At 53.1% G+C, this 14,599-nt stretch overlaps 2 protein-coding genes across 3 annotated transcripts; one reads left to right on the plus strand and one right to left on the minus strand.

Annotated features, from left to right (window-relative positions):
• Positions 1–235: 235 nt before the first annotated feature.
• On the minus strand, positions 236–2,347 carry VKORC1 (vitamin K epoxide reductase complex subunit 1). 2 transcript variants are annotated; one of them, XM_068565216.1, is made up of 3 exons: positions 2,112–2,336; positions 1,169–1,278; positions 236–702 (listed from the first exon to the last, which is right to left on the minus strand). In XM_068565216.1, the coding sequence occupies exons 1-3, from the start codon at positions 2,282–2,284 to the stop codon at positions 494–496; spliced, it is 492 nt and encodes a 163-aa protein (XP_068421317.1). In that variant the 5' UTR covers positions 2,285–2,336; the 3' UTR covers positions 236–493. The 2 variants fall into 2 exon arrangements, with proteins under 2 accessions (XP_068421317.1, XP_068421318.1); XM_068565217.1 differs by lacking the exon at positions 1,169–1,278 and having other exon boundaries at positions 2,112–2,347.
• A 6,825-nt stretch (positions 2,348–9,172) lies between these two features.
• Positions 9,173–14,025, plus strand: BCKDK (branched chain keto acid dehydrogenase kinase). The gene is made up of 12 exons (XM_068525150.1): positions 9,173–9,390; positions 9,979–10,345; positions 10,471–10,539; positions 10,634–10,744; positions 11,042–11,089; positions 11,170–11,289; positions 11,788–11,886; positions 12,091–12,164; positions 12,495–12,623; positions 12,713–12,802; positions 13,285–13,443; positions 13,537–14,025. Exons 2-12 carry the CDS (start codon positions 10,151–10,153, stop codon positions 13,679–13,681), a joined length of 1,239 nt encoding a protein of 412 aa, XP_068381251.1. The 5' UTR covers positions 9,173–9,390; positions 9,979–10,150; the 3' UTR covers positions 13,682–14,025.
• The last annotated feature ends 574 nt before the right edge of the window (positions 14,026–14,599 follow it).

Below are 14,599 nucleotides of genomic sequence, written 5' to 3' on the forward strand. Positions count from 1 at the left end.
GAAGACAAGGCCTGGCTTCTGTGGGTAGGAGGCACAAGCTGCCAGCCCATTTCCTGGGGGTGGGGGCTGATGGCACCCCAGGTCTTGCTGACTCCACATACTGGAGAAGGGACTAACTACCCTTCCAGCAGGCCCTCCACTCTCCCTCTGACTCATATCTTCCCATCCCAGAGGAGGAAAGACTGGGAAAGCCCCAACACTAAGGTCCCGGGCAGACAGATGGCTCAGACTTGGCTAATTTATTTAAGGAATTTTATTGCTCTGAACCATCCCTCCTTGGGCAATAGCAGGAACTTTGGAAACCAGTCTTTGGGGACAGAGCCAGAGGCACTAAGGTGAGGGAAACAGTGTGGCATGTTTGGTCCATTGTCCTGTGTGGGAGTATGGCAGGGGCAGGTTGCAGACTCTTCTAAGGATCCAGACGTAGCCTCCCTGGGCAAAGATCACAAGCCAAAGCAGAGCAGATGAGGTCAGCCTGGCTTGGGGTGAGGGCTCAGTGCCCCTTGACCTTGCCCTGGGGTTCCTGGACCTCCCGGAAGCTCAGCACCATCAGGCCCACATTGATGGCATAGGTGGTGATGCAAACAATGCAGAAATCATAGAGCACGAAGAACAGGATCCAGGCCAGGTAGACAGAACCAGCTAGAGACACCAGGGAACTCAACACCAGCAGGACAGATGCCCAGCGGCCCTGTAGGCAACCTGCAAGGCAGAAAAGGGTCAGGCATGGGCTTCAGGGACTGGCTACCTCTAGAACACGCCATGACTCCATGGTGCCACCCAGATGGCAGGGGCTACTGGGGAAGAGTCTCTAAAATGAGAGGCTCTGACAGACTCCGCCAAGGCCTTGGTTCTCCTATCTGTTCAATGATCCCTGGGACCCAAATAGTGAATTTTCCTGCTGAGCTCTACATGAGATGAAAGATAAGCAACCCTTGGTTTTCCCCCAGAAAGGAACTTCTGAGTCTTTTCCAGAAAACTGGGCTCCTATGAAGTCTCTAAGGGCCCTTCTGGCTCTGACAGTAAAGACTCCTTTAGGTTCCCACCTCCCGGGTGCTCAGTGATGAGCAGTTGGCCATCAGATGTCTGGGTCACCAAGATTGCAAGGGATGGGGCTGGGCTGGCCAAGACATGAAGGGGCCTGTCATGAGAGGGTAGGGCCACTCACCTAACAACAACTGTAGTGTGTAGAAGATGCAACCGAATATGCTGTTGGATTGATTGAGGACGCTGTCCTTGCCCAGTACGTGTTCCACCAGTCCGAAGCCCCGGCCCCACCTGGTGGAGGGGAGGGCCCAGGTTAGGAGTGTCAACTGAGTGCCATGGGCCTTATCCTGGGAGGGTTATTTCCAAGAAGCCATCTGGGCTGTCCTTCCCCTTCTAGCCCTTCCCCCAACCCCCACATGAGTCCAAAGGTCAATGGCCTCCGGGAACAGCCTTTCTTTGGCAAGGACAGGATTCCATGTCACTGCCCCTATCCACCCCCATCCCCAGGTCACACCTGGCCATGGCTCCCCCATAGGCTCCTCTTTTCATCCTAGACCTTCAATAAGTCTTAAGATGGCAAGGTGAGTATAACCCTTCACCTTGCTTTACAGAGTTACTAAAGACTGGGAAACCAGGGCAGAATCTCTCTGCCCTGGACCCCTAAATCTCCAGCGCCCCGGCCACCCTCTCCCCTATTCTGTTTTAGGTCATCCCACTAACCTAGACCCTCAAGCATAGCCAGATCTGGCCACCTTGTCCCCAGGCAAAGCCATCCTTAAGACCATAATCAAAATAAATTAAAAAAAAAAGACCATAATCGGTCCCTACACTCGACCCCACCTCCCCGTCCTGCCCGGTCACTTATTCCTTGTCATCAGGATTCACGTGCACTCCCTCGAATAACCCCAGTCCCCAGCACTATCTGCCCCCTCTACTCCACACTCCTATCTCGGACACACCCGCCTCGCCAGGCAACGCCCCCTTGAGCAGTACGGCTCCGTGTGTCCGCTCCCCGGGCATCCCAATCCCAGATTCATCTGGCAACCTGGTCGCCATGCACACCTGGTCCCCATGCACCGCTCCTACGAGCAGCGGGTCCCCCAAGGCTTCACTCCCACGCGCACCTGGAGGAGAAGACGCGCGAACAGCTGATGGCGGTGCCCACGTCGCAGAGCGCGCGGTAATCCCGGTCCCGGGCGCGCGCCGCCTTCACGTGCAGCGCGTAGAGAGAGAGTCCTAAGCCCGCGAGGCAGAGAGCGAGCCGCACCCACCCAGGGCTCCGCCAGGTACTGCCCATGTCTTCTGGTCCCGCCGGAGGCGCCAGCCGGAAGGGAACCAGCCACGGAGCAGCGGCGGGGCCGGATTTGGCCACGCCCTCTCCCGCCCGTCTGGCTGGGCGATTGGCCTGTTGGTCTCACACTTCCTGATCCAATTGGCTGTTCCCAGGATTTGGCAGGAGTGCTGCCGGGGTACGAAAACTGCTGAGGAATGCTGGGACTGGAAAACCAGATTAAGGGACGTGGGTACTTACTGATGTGACGGCCTGCCAGGCATGATGGGAATTGTAGTCGGGGTGGCCTCAATGCCTCAAGGGTAATGGAGTCTCCGGAGTTTTAAAAATTTTATTAATCGGGCTAAGAGTATATAGCGTTTGCTCTAGCCCAAGCCCTGCTCTAACTTTGGAACATCCATGAACTAGAGACCAGCGGATCGGGGAATCCAGCGAATACTGCGATCCGATCAAGAACCAAGCGTTTTCCCTGAAATTACTATCTCAGACATTATTAGGATTATAACCTCCAATCCGCCTAGTTTGCCCAGCTATTCCCTCCTGCTGCACCAGCGCCTCCTGCTGGCCGATCTCTCTCTCTTCGTCTCTCCCCCACATGCCCCGCTCCATCACCTCCGCCATACCCTTGACAGTATCCTAACCTCTGTTCTGTTGTGGCGCCACCTGGCGAAACCTGAGCCCAGATCAACCCAACAGTGCCTCCTTTCCAAGCCTTTGGTGGGCTAGCTGAGCTCCCCCACTTCACAGACATAGCATCTATTGATGACCCCTCTCACCTATACTTCCCCTTCCTTCCCATTTGCATTGAAACTTTTCCCCATTTTAGAAGTTGCAACAAATATCCCTTTACAATCAAGTTTTTGGAAGATTTTACACTCCCAGTCTTTACTTCCTCACCTCTTCCTTGCTGCCCAGCACACCATAAACTAGCTCCTCCCCCCAATACTCCCCTGACAACTTACGGCTGGTGTCACCAGGATGCTAAATTCAATACATATTTTTCAGTTCTTATCATGCTTGGCCTCCCAACAGTATTAATCACTGTTGGGCATTCCTTCCTGGGAACTCTGTCTTCCTCTGGCTTCTGTGATACTTCACTCTCCTGATGGCCCTCCTCCTTCTCTGGCTGCTCCTTCTCAGGCCCATTCCTTTTCTTCCAGACAACGTGGCCAGTGGAATAATGGCTCCTAAAGATGTCGGTGTCCTAATTCCTGGGACCTGTGAACATGTTAGTTTACGTAGCAAATGGGAATTAAAGGTTGCAGATGGAATTAAGGCTACTAATCTGCTGATTTTAAAACAGATTATCCTATGGATCCAATGTAATCACAAGGGTCCTTAAAAGTGAAAAAGGGCAGCAGAAGAAGAGATTCAGAGGAAGGTGTGACTATAGAGGAAAAGCACAAAGAGATGCAGTGTTGCTGGCTTTGAAGATGGAGAAAGGGTGTCATGAGCTAGGGAATGTGGGTGGCCTAGTAGCAGGAAAAGTTGAAGAAATAGATTCTCCCCTAGATCCTCCAGAGAGGAATTTTTTTTTTTTTTTTTTGGCCCAGCCATGTGGCTTTCAGGATCTTAGTTCCCTGACTAGGGATCGAACCTGTGACCCCTGCATTTGAAGGGCAGAGTCTTAACCACTGGACCACCAGGGAAGTCAAAATTCATGTTGTTTTAAGTCACTAAGTTTGTGGTAGTTTGTTATAGAAACAATAGGAAACTAATACAGAGGACTAAGACTTAGACCAGTTTCTCACTTCTTTCCATAGTTTTCTGGAGTGTTCCTATTATCCATGACTGACTTCCCCCCGAATGAGTCATCTAAGAGGGAGCAAGGTGGAAACCACAGTATCTTTATGACTTAGCCTTGAAAGTCCCACATTGTCATTTATCCTATTCTGTCAGGTCAGCCCTGTTCAATGTGGGAAGAGACTACAGAGGGATATAAATACCGGGAGGTGGGAATCATTGAGGATTTACTGCTGTTCAACAGATCACCACAAAAATAATGACTTAAGAGAAAAACAATCATTTTAGTTTCTCTCAGTTTTTAGGGGTTAGGCATTCAGTACGAGAATTTTGGCTGGGTAGTTCTGGCTCACATAACTGTGGTCAGATGCTGGCTAATGCTGGAACGATGGGAGGCTGATAACCTGGCCTCTCTCTCTCTTCTTGCAGTCTCAGGGGCTGTTCGTGAATCCGTGTAGCCTCTCCGTAGGCACTAGTTTGGGCTTCCTCACAGCATGGCAGACTCCAGGCTACAATAGCCAGTTTCCAAAGTTGTCTTCAATGATTTCCACCTCCTGTGATTCATAACATTGTGTAGTTTCTTCCCACACGAAATAGGGCTGATCTGACCCAGTAGGATAATACAGAAATGATGGTTTGTGACTTTGACGGCTAAGTCATTAGGATATTGTGGCTTCCATTTTGCTCCCTCTTAGATCACTAACTCTGGGTGAAGCCAGTTGCCATGTTATGAGGACACTCAAGCAGCCCTAAGGAGAGGTCCACTTAGTGAGAAACTGAGGCTTCCTGTCAACAACCAGCACTAACTTGCTAGGCACGTGAGAGAGCCACCCTGGAAGTGGATTCTCTAGCATCAGTCAAGACTTCATGCGACTGTAGTTTTGGGCAACGTGTTTTTTTTTTTGGCGGCACCATGCAGCTTATGGGATTTTAGTTCCCTGACTAGGGATCGAACCCGGGCCCTCGGCAGTGAAAACGAAGAGTCCTAACCACTGGACCATCGGGCAACATCTTGACTGCAACCTCATAAGCAACCCTGAACCAGAACCACCTAGCTCAGCTGCTCCCAGATTCCTGACCCAAAGAAACTGTGTGAGATAATAAATGTTTATTGTTTTGAGCTGCTATATTTTGAGGGTAATTTGTCACACAACAATGGACAATTAATACAAGGCAATCAGACTGCTTACATGGTACCTCAGGACTCCAGTAAAAGTTCTGCAGGGAGCCAAGTGGAAGCTGCATCATCTTTTATGATCTAGCTTCATAAGTCATCATATAGTATCCCTTCCACTGTAATCACAAATTTGCTTAGCTCTAATGGGAAGGAACACAGAACTTCACCTCTTGATATGAGAAGCGTCGAAGTCATATTCTAAGAAGTTCATGTGGGCATGCGGGGTGGGGCATCTTTGAGAAACACAAACTGCCACATGAGGCAACATTATTTCCACCGATGTCTTCCCTTACTCCTTACAGGTCACAGCTTCTGAACTCTGACCTGAGCCCAGATCTCTTTCCTGGGCTCCACACCCCAGAGCAGAAACACTTCTTGGACATCACCATATGGATGTCTCACAGGCCAATCAGATGCAAGGCAATGCACCCCAAACTGAGCTTCTTACCTTCCCCCAACCTGGCCCTTCTCTGGGGTTCCCATTTTAACCATGGGCCCCCCAATCCACCCAAACCACTCCTCCTGGACCACTCTCTCATTCCCTGTAATCTATGCAGACCACTACCTTGACCCAAACCATCATCACCTCCCACCTAGATAAATGCAGTAGCCTCATCTTTGGTCTCTCAGATATATTTGTCTCTTACCCTAAGATACATTCTCCATACAGCAGTCAAAGTACATCTTTATCAAAAATTAAAAGATGTAGTTTTCTCACTCTGCCTTTCAATAGCTCAGAGAAGAAAGCCCAATATTTCTTCCATTTATTTAATAAATGTTTATTGAGCACCTGTTATGTGCCAGGGACTGTGTTAGGGGCACAGGATAAATCAGTATAGCAGACAAATATTCATACTGTGGTCTTACATTTTAGGAAAAAAACTGAGCAATTAATATGATAAATACATAAGTATATATAGTATGCTGTCGGTGATACATGCTACAGATAAAATAAAGAGTAAAGCAGAAGGAATTCCCTGGCGGTCCAGTGGTTAGGACTTGGTGCTTTCACTGCCCGGGGCCAGGGTTCAATCCCGGGGAACTAAGATCCCAAAAGCCACACAGTGCGGCCAAATAAATAAATAAATAAGAGTAAAGCAGTGTGAGGGGAATGGGAGTGGTTGCAATTTTAAATAGGATGATCAGGTTGGGCTTCATTCAGCTGACATTTGGGCAAAAGCTTACAGGAGGTGAGGGATTAAGCTATGTGGAAATCTAGGGAAAGGGTGTTCCAGGCAGAGGGCACAGCTCGTGAGAGGTGGAACGTGCCTGGTATGTTGAGGGAACAACAGATGGGCCAGTGTGGCTGTTGCCATGAGTATGGGGGGTGAGGACGGAACGGAAAAAGGGGACGGAGGAGTCGTTCAATCTTTCTGGGTCTCTGTTGTCCCATCTGTAAAATGAGGATAATCACATTACCTCAGAGGTTCGTTATGAAGATGAAACGAACACATGTAAATCTCTTAGAAGAGCGCCTGACCAACGGGAAGGTGGACTCTTGGGGTGCAAGTCCAACCTCCACCTCCGGGAGGTAGCAGTGAGTCCTGGCCGGGCTGGTCCAGCGTGCAGGGTCAAATGCACTGCCGGCCACGCCGCGGCCACGTGAGCACCGGGATCTGGCACGCTTCAAGCCATCTTTTGCTTCTCTGTGCACTTCGGCCTTCCCAGCGGGAGCACCCTCCCCTCTCCCTTTTAACGCTGGCTCAAGCCCTGCCTGCCTGCAGCCGCCTCCAGAGCTGAGTGTCCTCCCAGCTTCACTCCAGGGTATTGCCGGGATGCGCGAAAAGAAAGGGTGGGAATGGTGTGGGGGTGAGGGGCGAAGAGAAAATCCAGAGACTCAGGGAGCCCTTTCCTCATGATCTGTGCAGACTTTCCCCCAGTCCCTCAGGCAGGACAGCTGGTGGTGAAGGGTCCCACCTCTGCTGAAGTTTAAAGACAGCTCCAGGGAATTCCTTGGTGGTCCAGTGGTTAGGACTCCATGCTTTCACTGCCGAGGGCCTGGGTTCAATCCCTGGTCGGGGAACTAAGATCCCGCAAGCCGCATGGCTCAGCCAAAAAAGAAAAAAAATTTTCAAAAACAAAACAAAACAAACCCCCCAAAACTCCAAAATATCGCCTGCTTCACGTATCCCTTTGCTTTAAAAATTTAAACTATTTAGAAAATACATGACCGTGGTGAAGAAAAATCTGGTCAGTATAAGTACACACAAACACACACTGAAAAGTCTCTCTCCCATCATCGCCTGCTTGGAAAAACTATCTTTTCACTGGTCTCTCTTTGTTTGGTCTCACTGGTCCCAATCACTACGCCAGAGCATTCTGTCTAAGGAGCAGATCTATCCAGTTAAAACCCTTCAGTGGCTTCTTTTTTTTTTTTTTTAATTAATTAATTAATTGATTTTATTTTTGGCTGTGTTGAGTCTTTGTTGCTGTGCCGGGCTTTCTCTAGTTGCGGCGAGCGGGGGCTACTCTTCGTTGCGGTGCGCGGGCTTCTCATTGCGGTGGCTTCTTTTGTTGCGGAGCACGGGCTCTAGGTCGCGGGCTTCAGTAGTTGTGGCACTCGGGCTCAGTAGTTGTGGCTCGCAGGCTCTAGAGCTCAGGCTCAGTAGTTGTGGCGCACGGGCTTTGTTGCTCCGCGGCACGTGGGATCTTCCCGGACCAGGGCTGGAACTCGTGTCCCCTGCATTGGCAGGTGGATTCTCAACCACCGCGCCACCAGGGAAGCCCCCTTCACTGGCTTCTTACTACTTCAGGACAAATGCACACTCATCCTTCAAAATCTGGCTCTGGTCACCTCATTCAGCTCCTCTCCTCCCAGACTCCACATGCTCCAGGCTCTTCCCTGTCCTGACATGCCCTTCCCACTCCAGTTCCCAGGCCTGGCCAGTCCTACTCACACTGCACCTATTCCAATTTTCCCAGACCCTATTTGATGCTCCCACAGCCTCCTGTGTGGCTCTTAGCACAACTGATGACACGGAAATTGTCTGTTTTCCTCTTCAGGGCAGGGAAGGGTCTATTTATTTAATTCAACACCAATCTCCTCTCCTTGCACAAAAAAGTCACCTAAACAGTGTCTGTTACTGGCATTAATTAGTAATAATGATAATGTAACAGGGAAGAGCCAAATCTGACTGCATGTTGGATCTGTTTCTTTTACTTTAACCTTTGCTTTCTGCTGCTTTTGTTCACTAAAAGGATACTGTCTATACACAGCGGCCTGCCTCGGGGAACCCTGCCCTTCTGCCTGAATGTTGAATCAAAGTGCCTTTGTTCAGGGAAACACCCGGACCCTGTCGGCCTGTGGATGACTATAAGAAAGAAGAAATTAACACATCCCCTCCCCGAGGCTGGCCATTCCAGGTGATATTTGCAAAACTTTTGGCCTTTTTACTTTACTTCCTCATCTCCTCCCCCCCTCTGTGCTATAAAAGAAACTGGCATCCAAACCCCGATAAGTTGGTTATTTTGAGACTTTAGTCTGCCATCTTCTCGGTCTGCCGAATTGCTTGCCCAACACCTCGTCTCCGGTGGCCTGTCGTGCGGCGAGCAGAGCGAGCTTGGACTCGGTAACAATAATAGTAATAATATTAATAATAATAATACCTAGTAGAGTGTTAATTCCATGCTTGGCACTATTCTGGGCACTTTACATATATAAATTAATGTGACCACACAACCCCAAGGTTGGTACAACCTCATTTTACCAATACGGGAATTGAAGTATTGAGTAGTTTAAGTAACTTGCCCCAGATGGTAAGGGGCTGAGCTGGGGGTTGAACCAGGCAGTCTGGTTTCCCGCAAATGAGTCAAGAGCTAGAAGGGAGAAGGACGGGACCTCAGGGGAGGAATCCAGGTAGGGTTTGGTCTGTGCGCTTTGCATCTAAGCGTCTTCTCGCCCTCTCGCATTTCTTTTCCAGCAGAAGACAGAGGCCCAGAGAGACCAGATAACTCCGGGAGCCCTGTGGAGAGAGCTGTGCCATTTATTTGGGGACCTGGGAGCAGAGACACAGCCACGATGGGCTGGCGCGAGTTGCGAGTCCTCCGCTCCAAACTACAACTCCCAGGAGGCACCGGGCGCCCATAGCCCACGTGACGTCACGGCGGCAGAGGGCGCCAGCGGCTCGGCCAGCCCGGCCGGTGGACGTTTGGGCCGTTCCTCTCGGACCCCGGCCCTGGCTCTGGCCCCGAGGTAAGTGGACCGACCCGCTCAGACCGTGCCGCGAAGGCTTCGCAGCGCGCGCCCGCCGCCCCCGCCCTTGCTCTGGATTGCTGGAGCGCGCGTGGACTGGGGTTGGGGGGCTGGGGGACTGACATCTACCATATGGGGAAGATCCGGGCCGAACCAAGTGACCCTGCGGAGGGAGGGAACCAGACGGGGACACTCGAGACGCTACTTCAACGCAGCCGACCCTGGGGTGCACAATTCTGTGTGCCGCAGGTACGCAGGCCAGACACCGGCCGGGGTCCGAAGGCGCCGGATTAGGGGTCAGCCCCGCCCCCTGAACGAGGGTGCCCGGGATCAGAGGGAGCGGGGGTTGAGGTTTTCGGGCTGGAAGGGTCTAAGGATCCCCTTCCCTCCAGACTACCAGATAGAACATCAGATTGAAGAATAGCAGCCCCGGAAAGCAAGGTTATCCAGGCTCGGCCTGTGTGTGCTTGGGGAAGTGGTTGAAGGGGTGGGCAGAGATTGTCCAAATCTGACTAACCAGTGCTCACGTGGAAAGATAGCGCGCCTGGATTCAGAGCCTTACAACTCCCCCTTCCTCCGCCTTTATAGATGGGAGCTGCTCCTGGAGGCTGAGCTTGTCAGCATCCTCGACCGGCTCTCGCCCCTGAAGTCAGAGAAGTGCCCCTGCCCACCCACACCGTTCCTGCCCCGTTTTGGGGTCGCCTCCATCTATCCGGTCCTCAGCCCTAGTGGCCGCCCAGTTCGACAAAAGAGCAAAACGATGATACTGGCTTCCGTGCTGGGGAGCGGACCCCGGGGCGGGCCAGCACTCTGGCCTCTCTTGGGGCCCGCACTCTCTCTCCGGGCCCGCTCCACATCAGCCACCGATACCCACCACGTGGAGATGGCACGGGAGCGCTCCAAAACAGTCACCTCCTTTTACAACCAATCGGCCATCGATGTGGCAGCGGAGAAGGTGTGCAGCTAGGGCGGTGAGGCCTGGGTCCAGAGCTGGAGTGGGTGTCCAGGGAAGGGGTGGAGCTAATATGATGGGGGCAGGGTGTCAGAGATCCAGTGCTCAAGGGCCCTCTGCCCCTCCAGCCCTCAGTCCGTCTCACTCCGACCATGATGCTCTATTCAGGCCGCTCTCAGGATGGCAGTCACCTTCTGGTAAGACTCCTGCCCCTATTTTTCTCTTGGTCCCTGGAGCTCTGACCCAGCTACTCAGGCCCTGGCCCTAACTTCCTTCCTCTCTTTCTTCTAGAAAAGTGCCCGGTACTTGCAGCAGGAGTTGCCAGTGAGGATCGCTCACCGTATCAAGGGCTTCCGCAGCCTTCCTTTCATCATTGGCTGCAACCCCACCATACTGCACGTGGTAAGGTGGCCTCAAGGGGGCGTCGGTTTCCCTAGTAGAGAGGACCTTAGATCAGTGTGCCCACCGCCCATGGGGCAAATGGGGAGACGGAATCAGAGTGGTAGAGACTTACCTGCCAAAAGGTTTCAGGGCCACAGAAGACTCGAACCCAAGCCTTCATGGAGGCTTGAAAGGCCATGATGGGGTTTGAACCAAATGAATTGGGGTGGATGGCAATCCCCATAGGTGGGCACGGGTGGCTGTTCTCTACCTGGTGCCCAGAGCATCCCTGTGAATTCCCACACCTCTTCCTTGCAGCACGAGCTGTACATCCGTGCCTTCCAGAAGCTGACAGACTTCTCTCCGGTGAGGGCTGGGCCAGGGCAGGGTGAGGGGCTGAGAAGTCAGGGCTGGACCATCCAAGCTCATGACTCTGTGGCCTGCAGATCAAGGACCAGGCGGACGATGCCCAGTACTGCCAGCTGGTGCGACAGCTGTTGGACGACCACAAGGATGTGGTGACCCTCTTAGCTGAGGGCCTGCGTGAGAGCCGGAAGCACATAGAGGTCAGGGGCAGCGCAATGGGGGCCCAGGCCTGTTGGGAGGGCCTGGGAAGGGCACAGGGTTTCTTTTTTTTTTTTTTAACATTTTTTGTTTTTGTTTTTATTTTTTGTTTATTTATTTTTGGCTGCGTTGGGTCTTTGTTGCTGCGCGCGGGCTTTCTCTAGTTGCGGCGAGCAGGGGCTACTCTTTGTTGTGGTGCACGGGCTTCTCATTGCGGTGGCTTCTCTTGTTGCGGAGCACGGGCTCTAGGTGAGCGGGCTTCAGTAGTTGTGGCACGCAGGCTCAGTAGTTGTGGTGCACGGGCTCAGTAGTTGTGGCTCGCGGGCTCTAGAGTGTAGGTTCAGTAGCTGTGGCGCACAGGCTTTGTTGCTCCATGGCATGTGGGATCTTCCCAGACCAGGGATCGAACCCGTGTCCCCTGCGTTAGCAGGCAGATTCTTAACCACTGCGCCACCAGGGAAGTCCCAGGCGCAGGGTTTCTGAGCCCCTACTCTTTACAGGATGAGAAGCTCGTCCGCTACTTCTTAGACAAGACGTTGACTTCAAGGCTTGGGATCCGCATGTTGGCTACACATCATCTGGCGCTACATGAGGACAAGGTGGGACGCGGGGACCTGAGACCTACCTGGGAATGTCAAGTGGGGCAGAGGGGACTGAGCCAGGAGCCCCCATGGGTTGGGGACCCGGGCCGAGGGCCTGGGGAGAGCCTTGGGGCTGCTTCCATAGTCTAGAGTTTGCAAGCTTTTGGTGGCCACGGTGTGGGTGGAGGTGATCCCTGGTCCTGACCTTCTTTCTCCTGCCAGCCCGACTTTGTTGGCATCATCTGCACTCGCCTCTCACCAAAGAAGATTATTGAAAAATGGGTGGACTTTGCCAGGTGAGGCTAGAATGGCTAAGGGGGTGACGTCTTCGGGCAGGGAAGGTTTGGGTCTGATCCGTTGCCCAGGGCATGGTCCAGGGCAGGGATTTTCAACTGTGACACTGTTAACGTTTTGGGCCAGATCATTCTTTTTTGTGAGGGGCTGGCCTGTGCTTGTTAGGATGTTCAGAAGGATCCCCGGCTTCTCACTTGATGCCAGTAATACTCTCCAGCTGTGACAGCCAAAATGTCGCTAGAGATTGCAAAATTTCCCTGGGAGGGTGGGGACAGAATCACCTCCAGTTGAGAACCACTGGTTGAGGTCTGAACCCTTGCTCCTTTCCGCAGACGCCTGTGTGAACACAAGTATGGCAATGCCCCCCGAGTCCGCATCAATGGACATGTGGCTGCCCGTTTCCCCTTCATCCCGATGCCGCTGGACTACATCCTGCCCGAGCTGCTCAAGAATGCCATGAGGTGGGCTGCTGGATATACTGGAAGGGGGCAGACAGGAACTGGGGTGAGGCTGGGGCACCACCACCTACTGGTCTTTTTCCCCTGCATAGAGCCACAATGGAGAGTCACCTAGACACTCCCTACAATGTCCCAGATGTGGTCATCACCATCGCCAACAATGATATCGATCTCGTCATCAGGTTTGCCCTGGGTGGGAGTTGGGGTGGGATGCATGGGGGTTCCGGGCACTGTTTCTGATTTGCTGGATGATTTCAAGCCAGTACCTGCCCCAGTCTGAGATTTAGTTTCTGGTTGGACAAGATATTCTCCAGTCCTGAGATTGCCATGAGCTGGACATGAGTGGATCTGGGGCCAGCTGTGGGCCCCAGGGCCCTGTCCTTGTCAGCAGCTGAGGGGCCCAGAGTGGGGAAGGAGTCAGAAATAAACAGTCTGCGGTGCTGGGCTGAGAATAAATGTCAAGTCCTATGAGAAGGTATAAGCAGTTAGTGGCAGAGGTGAGGGTGGAGAAACATAGCTTAAAAAAACAAGGCCCAAGAGTCTAGGTGACCACATTCCATGTCTGCGTGGAAGCGACAGGAAGGCCGACTTAGCACTGTCTGCTTGGGGAGGTAGTGAGCCCCACCAAAGCTGAGCCAAACCCCTGTCGTCGTCATCCTGCCAGGATTTCAGACCGGGGCGGGGGAATCGCTCACAAAGACCTGGATCGGGTTATGGACTACCACTTCACTACGGCTGAGGCCAGCACCCAGGACCCCCGGATCAGCCCCCTCTTTGGCCACCTGGACCTGCACAGTGGCGGCCAGTCGGGACCCATGCACGGGTGAGGCCCCACCTGGCCAGAATGGAGGGGTGGGGGGGCCCCAGGAGACTCAAGCCTCTGAAGCCCGTGTTCTGTCCCCTTGCCCACCCCCAGCTTTGGCTTCGGGCTGCCCACATCGCGGGCCTACGCAGAGTACCTCGGCGGTTCCCTTCGGCTGCAGTCCCTACAGGGCATTGGCACGGACGTCTACCTGCGGCTCCGTCACATCGACGGCCGGGAGGAAAGCTTCCGCATCTGACCCTGCAGCCCTTGGCCTGCTTGCCTGCCCCGGCTGGGCCACACACCCTGGCAGGACCTTCCGAGCCCAGTAGGGTGCCACCCTGCTCCACACACTGCTGCATCTCGGGTCTTAGGGCCCCAAGCAGATGGACTTACGTGGGGCCAGGCACCTCCCCTCCTCGATGGGGTCCACTGCTTCCCCGCCTCCAGGCCTTAGAGGGGATGAAGTGGGGACCCTTTGGGTCTCCAGCACCAGCTCCGTCATTCTTGTTCCTGGGGAACCCCTACTCTGACCTGCTGTTTGTTATTAAAGTTCACATTTTGAATGCCCTCTTGGGCCCCATGTGTGGGCAGGGCAGGTGAGCCTTTGTTTCTGTCCCCATTCAGGTCCCCTGGACCCTTGGGTTTAACTAGTTCATGTTCCAGTCTCTGTCCTCACAGCCTGGCAGACCAGGAATGGAATTGGCTCCGAGTCGCTTGCACATTAGATTTGGTGGGAGTGGGGATGACTTGGGCAGTTTGTGCAAAGACCTTTCATTTATTTCATTTACCAAATGTTTCTGGCTCCCAGACAATATTGAAGGCCCGGGTTGGCCCAGCTTTAGGCCTCAGTTCTGACTCTTCCCTTCCCAGCAGTCACAGGTTGAGGAGGTGTAGGTCACCAGACAAGGCAACTTTCCAAGCCACCTGATTCCTGAACCTGAGTAAGGTTAAAAATACTGTCTGCCAGCTGTGCTTGCTGTTGCCAAGGAAAGGAACACACCAGATTGTGCTCTGGCAGGCCCCAGAGGACAGTGGAGTCCTGGTAGGGAGGGCAAAAGGAAAGGACTCCAGGGAGCAGGTGGTGAGGTGACCGCCTGCCTGTCTTGCCAGGGAAGGAGAAGGCCTGAGGGCCTGCTTGGTGGGACTGGTGATGGAGGTGGGGCACTGAGGGGAG

The sequence above is a fragment of the Eschrichtius robustus genome, chromosome 16 (assembly GCF_028021215.1).
Source record: "Eschrichtius robustus isolate mEscRob2 chromosome 16, mEscRob2.pri, whole genome shotgun sequence".
NCBI lineage: Eukaryota > Metazoa > Chordata > Mammalia > Artiodactyla > Eschrichtiidae > Eschrichtius > Eschrichtius robustus.

Coding starts and splice junctions, on each gene's coding strand:
- BCKDK (XM_068525150.1), top strand. CDS start 10,151: ATGATACTGGCTTCCGTGCTGGGGAGCGGACCCCGGGGCGGGCCAGCA. Junction 10,540..10,633: donor AGGATGGCAGTCACCTTCTG/GTAAGACTCCTG, acceptor TCTTTCTTCTAG/AAAAGTGCCCGGTACTTGCA. Junction 12,165..12,494: donor AAATGGGTGGACTTTGCCAG/GTGAGGCTAGAA, acceptor TCCTTTCCGCAG/ACGCCTGTGTGAACACAAGT.
- VKORC1 (XM_068565216.1), bottom strand. CDS start 2,284: ATGGGCAGTACCTGGCGGAGCCCTGGGTGGGTGCGGCTCGCTCTCTGC. Junction 1,279..2,111: donor TCGCGCGTCTTCTCCTCCAG/GTGCGCGTGGGA, acceptor CCCCTCCACCAG/GTGGGGCCGGGGCTTCGGAC. Junction 703..1,168: donor CACACTACAGTTGTTGTTAG/GTGAGTGGCCCT, acceptor TCTGCCTTGCAG/GTTGCCTACAGGGCCGCTGG.